The following is a 5,982-nucleotide window of genomic DNA, read 5'->3' as shown; positions in this document are numbered from 1 at the left end:
ACCCACTGTCACTGAGTCGATTCCAACTCATAGTGACCCTACAAGACAGAGGAAAGTTCCCAAGGCTGTAATCTTTACGGACGCAGAATGCCCCACCTTACTCCCACTGAGTGGCTGCTGGAACAGCTGGTGGGTTTGAACCACTGATCTTTCAGTTAGCATCCAAGCGCTTAAGCACTGCACCACGAGGGCTCCTTTCCCTAACTAGCTCACCCCCAAACCACCCCGTTCTCCTCGCAGCAGCCAGGGGTGCTTCCCAGAGCAGCCAGTGACGGTGTCGCCGACCACACTTGTCGTTGGGTGCCATGGAGTCGGTTCCGACTCAGCGAGCCCAAGGACAACAGACGGGAACACTGCCCATCCTCACAACTGTTGCCACACGTGAGCATTGTTGCAGCCACTGTGTCAACCACATGGCAAATCCTGGTAATGGCACCCACAACTCCTAGGGTCCAACCTCCCCTCGGATGAGGGATTCCAGGGCCACACAGGCAGCCCCGACTCCTGTCCCAGCCTTCTCGCTCCCGCTCCTCTTTGCTCCCATCACTTTCTGTTCCTCGAATGGAACGTGCTTCCTGGACACATTTCCTGTTTCCTCCCCTCGTCCCCACCAGCCCTCACCCATGCTAATCCTGACGTGGCCTTCATGTGCAGCTCAGACCTCACTCCGCCCTGGACACGTCTGGGCGGGTCGGTGCCAGGAACAGATGCTCCCTGGAGCCCAGAATGTGCCCATCAGAGCCCTGCATGGGGGCAGGGGTCCTGTTTCAGGCTGGCAGCTCGGCTTCCCCGAACCGGCATTTATGAGAGTCTGTCCTACCCAACGCAGAAGCAAATGACGGCTCTAAACGACCATTCGTGACAACAATGACCATGAGAAACGCCAAAAGATTTTTCCTTTTACATGTCTTGGTGGTATTCTCCCTGGACAGAGGAAAAAGGGAAACCCTGAGGATCCGGCTGCCGCCCACGGCCAAGCAGCGAGGGTGTGGTGGAGCCCTTCGCAGCCTGCCAGCCCCTCTGCCTCCTCCCATCAGCTCTCTCCTGTAGTCTGCACACGAGTCCTGAGGGATGGACAGGCATCACTGCCCCCATTTTTCAAACAAGCACAGCAAGGCTCAGTGAAGTAAAGAAGGCCACAGCTGGGACTCAACAGGCTGCCAGTGTTAACCCTGGACGGACGGAGGGTCTCACGACATGGTCTTGAGCACACACGTCCGAACTCTGACCACAATTAACACCAATGAAGGTGCCAGGGCTCATCTCGGCCATGTGAGGCAGGACTTCCGGGCAGGGGGCACCCAGGAATGTGCATTTCAGCCAGTGTCTTAGCTGAGGAGCTCTTGCCTATGCCGGGTTCCCCCATCTGCCTCCACTTCCTGTCTCCCCTTCCCTCCGATTGCAGGCACCTTGAAAGCAAGCCCCCATCGTCCAGCAGGTACCTGGCATTTGGTTTGCATTTGACAACTGTTGTTGTTATGTGCCATCGAATCGGACCCGACTTATAGCGACCCCCATGCAGCATCACTACGGAAATAGATTGCCCAACCTTCCTTCCGAGGAGTGGCTGGTGAAATTGAACCACCAGCCTTCGGGTTAGCAGTCAAATGCCTTAGGCACTATGCTACCAGAGCGCCCATTTGACACCTAGGAATTTCCACATCCCAGCCACGGGACCTTCTCTCTTCCCCAACTCAGGTGACTCGGGAAAATGCAGCAGTTTAGGGAATCACTGTGCACAGGCCTATGGAGAAGAAAGGGCCCCCAGGTCAGGGGGCGTGATGGAGAGGGAGGGTGCCCCACCTGGTGCAGGGTGTCTGCCTTGTCCGTGTGCTTCTGCCGGCTGCGCTGGGCGGCCGCCCGGTTCTTCTGCTTCCTCTTCAGCTGCCTCTGGCACTCCTTGGGGTCCTGTGGGGCGTGAGGCAGAGAGCTCAGGGGTCGGCCATTTGTAAAGCCCTGCCCTTCCCCTGACCTGGGAGAGGGGCCTCAAGACCTCCAGGGTTCCCCTCTCCCAGAAGCCCTCTCTGCTGCCCCAGCAACCACACACCCCATCGCAGGCTTGGCCACCTCGTGCTAACACTGGCCTCCCCACACATCCTGCTCACAGCTCACTTGGGGACAGTGACGAGTGAACAAGTGGGTTTAACTAAATGCATGGAGCCTGGGCTTTGAACCCAGACAGGGTGACTTCCATTCTGACATTCTCTCCTACAAGCCATGTGGCCCTGGGCAAGTCCCTCACTAGGAACCCCAGCCGTTTCCTCTGTGAAGCCCGAGGGCTGTAGCACTTTCCTCACAGCTGGGCAGCAGAGGGGACAGGGCAGCCCAGAGCTGACAGTGTCTAAGTGTCAGCCACTCTTACTGCCACTGGGTGCTGTTATTTCCAGTCAAGTGACTGACTTTCCGGACCATGACCTCCATTAGAGCAGGCCTGGTGTCTGATTCCACATCCCTGTGCCCCATCAGACCCAAAGCTGGTATCCACTCACTCAACAAATATTTATTGAGCACCTACTATGTGCCAGACACTGAGCTAGGGTGATCTAGCAGTGACCAAAACAGGCAAAATTCCCTGACCTCTAGTTGCCAACATTCCAGTGGGGTAGGAACACTGAATGAATGCATGAATAAATGAATGAATGGAGAGTTCATTCTGACAGAACACCCACAGCCATCGAGTTGATTCCAACTCATATGGAATCCAACCATTGGGTTTGCAAGGCGGTAAATCATTACAGAAGCAGACTGCCTTATCTCTCTACCACAGAGCAGCTGGTGGGTTCGAACTGCTGACCTTTTGGTTGGCAGCTGAGTACTTTAACCACTATGCAACCAGGACTCCTTATTCGTGTATTAAAAAAAAAAAAAAAAAAAAACCCTCCAAACTCACTGCTATCTAGTCAATTCCAACTCATAGTGACCCCATTGCTTTTCTAAGGTAGTCAATCTTTAGGGAAGCAGATTGCCCATCTTCCTTCTGCAGAGCAGCTGGTGGGTTTGAACCACCAACCTTCTGGTTAGCAGTCAAATGCCTTAGGCACTGCACCACTAGAGCTCCTTATTCTGACAGAAGAGGGGCTTAAGGCTTGACAGCTATGATCTCCGCTACACTGGGGTTCAGAAAACTTTGACACATTTAACCCAAATGCCCAGTGCTCTGGAAGGTCAAGAGGGGACATGGGAGACCCCCAGCCCAGCCCCCCTCCCACAGGTCACTCTAAGGGGTGTGTTCTGAGTGTAGGGACATCAAGCAAAGATCCTGCCACCCTGAGTGAGGGTGCTGTATGCCACTCATGGCCACAGCAAGCCCATCCCAGACACAGTGAGGGGGGAGGCAGGACCTGGAGCCTGGCGGGGGGAGACACCCCTGTGAGAAGGAGGTGGGCCTGGGGCAGCTGGGACCTGGGAGAAGGGCCTTCAAAGGGAGCCAGGGCCAGGGGACTTGGGGGAGAAGATGCCTGGGAGGGCAGAGCAGGTAGATTGGGAGTGAGCAGGTGTTCAGGTGCCGAGTCCCAACCTGGAGGCTGGGTCTGCAAACAAACCGGAAGGTGCGGAGGCCCAGAGAGGGTCTGTGTGGAGCCCAAGGTCACACAGCCCATGGTACAAAGCTGGGACTAGGTGCTTCCGACCGCACCCCTTACTGCCTAGGCACTGGGGACCCTCAGGCACAGCCTCCCGGTTACCCCATCCTGGTCCCCAGCACTCACCACCCCAGCCAGCAGCCCGTGGTTCCTGCAGAGGTGCATGGCTTGGTCAGGGAGAGGAGCAGCTCTCTCTGGGTCTGGGGCGTCCCTGACGGTGCTGTGACCTCCCTGTGCCCTCTGGGGCCCAAGGAAGTGGTGGCTTTTAAAACCCCCAGTGGCCACTCCACCCCCAGCCAGCCAAGTTTCAGTTTCTCCTAAAGCAGCCAGCTGCTCAGAATCCCTGGCTCGGGGCTGCTCAGGATTTCCTAACTTGGACCAGGCTTCCGGTCTGGCCCCTTTTTCCTAAAGAGGACTGGGAAGGGTGGCCAGACAGGGGGAGACCGAAAGCCAGGTGTGGAGCAGGTGTTCTGGAGGAGGGAGGGCAGGCTGTGAGGCACAGAGCTGAGAGGATCTCTGGGGGACCCCACTGGGGGGCTGGGAGAGCCTCTGGGTTCTGGGAGGGAGGGCCGGCTTCACTGTGCCCCTCCGGCACTGGGAAGCTGCAGCTTCGAGCAAGTGACTCGTACTCTCCGAACTTTATTTCCTCATCTGTGAAGGATGGGGGGGTTATACCCACTCACAGGCTTGAGGTGGGAACCAAGCCAGCTAATCCAGCCACACCCAAATCCTTCAGCGACCAGTGTTGAGGCATGTTTAGAAAGCAAGCAATGGCCCCAAAAATGTTTCCGTGCCTTTAAGTAGAGAAATAGCTAGATAAATGGTGGTGGTGTCATACTACAAACCATGAAATGGTAGCCAGTGTTATCTCGTGGTAGGAGCCCACTCCCAGCTATGTGCCCTGACACGTAATTCCGCCTCTATGTGCCTCGATTTCCTAATCTGTAAAGTGGGGCTGAAACTGGTTTTGTGGTGAAGATGAAGGGAGTTAAGTTAGCAAAAGCTCCTGAAACCACGTGTTCTGGTTATTTTGTGCTGCTCTAAAACACACCACAAATGGGTGACTTCAGCAAACAGGAGTGTATTTAATCTTACAGTTTTGGAGGCAAGAAGTCCCAGTTCAAAGTGCCAGGCTCTAGGGGCTGGGAGAAAGCCCCTCGACCTTGGGCTTCAGCTCTGCCTCCTGCTCCCGGCCCACTGAAGCTAGAGGCTTCTCCTCACTCAGACAGCTGCTGGCTGCTGAGGCTGACAAACCCAAGGTCAACGAGTGAAAAGGCACAGTCCCGATGTTACCAAACCACACGGCAGGCCATTGATTCAAGTCCAGAGGCAGTCCCCAGATAGGCAGGAACGTGGCAGGCTGCTAAATGAAGACTCAGCTACATGCAGGGTCCAAGCATGCCAAAAAGCAAGAGACCTTAACGTGGCTTCTTATATACGGGGAGCAGACCACATCCTTAAGGCAGCTACTCAGCTGCTCCAGTGGACTCCACCATGGAGTTAATTACCAATCTCATCCTGGGGAATAACCACATCCAGCTGCCCAGCCACTCAGCCAGACCCAGCCAAGTTGACACATAAACTTGACCACCACACCATGCTTGGGGGCAGAATAAGGGGACAAAAATATTTGTGATTGCTTCTGCTAAGGGTAAGGAGCTTGGGTGGCTCTGTGGGTAAGGCGCTGGGCTACTAACCAGAAGGTCAGTGGTTCAAACCCACCAACTGCTCTGCAGGTGGAAGATGAGGCAATTTACTTCCCTAAAGATTTACAGCCTCAAAAAAACAATGCATTGACCCATGTCACTTTAGGTTTGTGTATTTCACTATACATAAATTATATTTCAATAAAATGTATTTAAAACAAATACATAAAGATTTACTGCCTTAGAAACCCAGTAGGGGTCGCTATGAGTCAGAATCAACTCAGTGGCTGTGGTTCTGCCAAGAGTGATGGAGAAACGTGGGAATGGTTAACGGTGATGCCTGAACACCACGACGGACGTAGTGAATGTCCCTGAACGGAGCCGGTGAGATCGTAGAGACGACAGGTGCTCAGTTACCTGTCTACTCACCGACTTAAGAAAACGTGCCGCTGCAATCTGGGGGGGGGGGGGGAGGTCAAAGCTGTGCTGGAAGCCCGAAACATCCAATTGTAAGAAAACAGCAAGCTGCAGCCAGATTTGAACGAAACAATGTAATTTCTGTAACGTTTAACAACATGGACACATACATATGCAATAAAAGTATAAAAATATGAATGGGAATGAGAAACCCCACGTTTGGAGAACGGTGGCTTGGGAAGTGGGACAGCCTGAGGGGGACACACAGGGAGACTTCAGTTGTGTCTATGGCGTTTTGTTGGTCACACTGTAGGAACAGCATTCTTGGTAGTGGCACA

At 54.2% G+C, this 5,982-nt stretch overlaps 1 protein-coding gene across 1 annotated transcript in view; it reads right to left on the bottom strand.

Moving 5' to 3' along the window:
* Nucleotides 1–5,982, bottom strand: part of BATF2 (basic leucine zipper ATF-like transcription factor 2) — a 24,851-nt gene that overhangs the window by 9,184 nt on the left and 9,685 nt on the right. The window contains exons 2-4 of the mRNA XM_042781515.1: nucleotides 5,657–5,683; nucleotides 3,708–3,821; nucleotides 1,804–1,908 (exon numbers count right to left, since the gene is read on the bottom strand). Coding sequence (XP_042637449.1) covers nucleotides 1,804–1,908; nucleotides 3,708–3,821; nucleotides 5,657–5,683 — 246 coding nt within the window. The remainder of the gene's footprint in view (nucleotides 1–1,803; nucleotides 1,909–3,707; nucleotides 3,822–5,656; nucleotides 5,684–5,982) is intronic.

This window comes from Orycteropus afer, unplaced genomic scaffold (assembly GCF_000298275.1).
Source record: "Orycteropus afer afer isolate SDZICR_OR568_19922 unplaced genomic scaffold, OryAfe1.0 scaffold00130, whole genome shotgun sequence".
Taxonomy (NCBI): Eukaryota; Metazoa; Chordata; class Mammalia; order Tubulidentata; family Orycteropodidae; genus Orycteropus; species Orycteropus afer.
The sequence above is the reverse complement of the archived record's forward strand: the minus strand, read 5'-3'. Positions and strand labels throughout refer to the sequence as shown.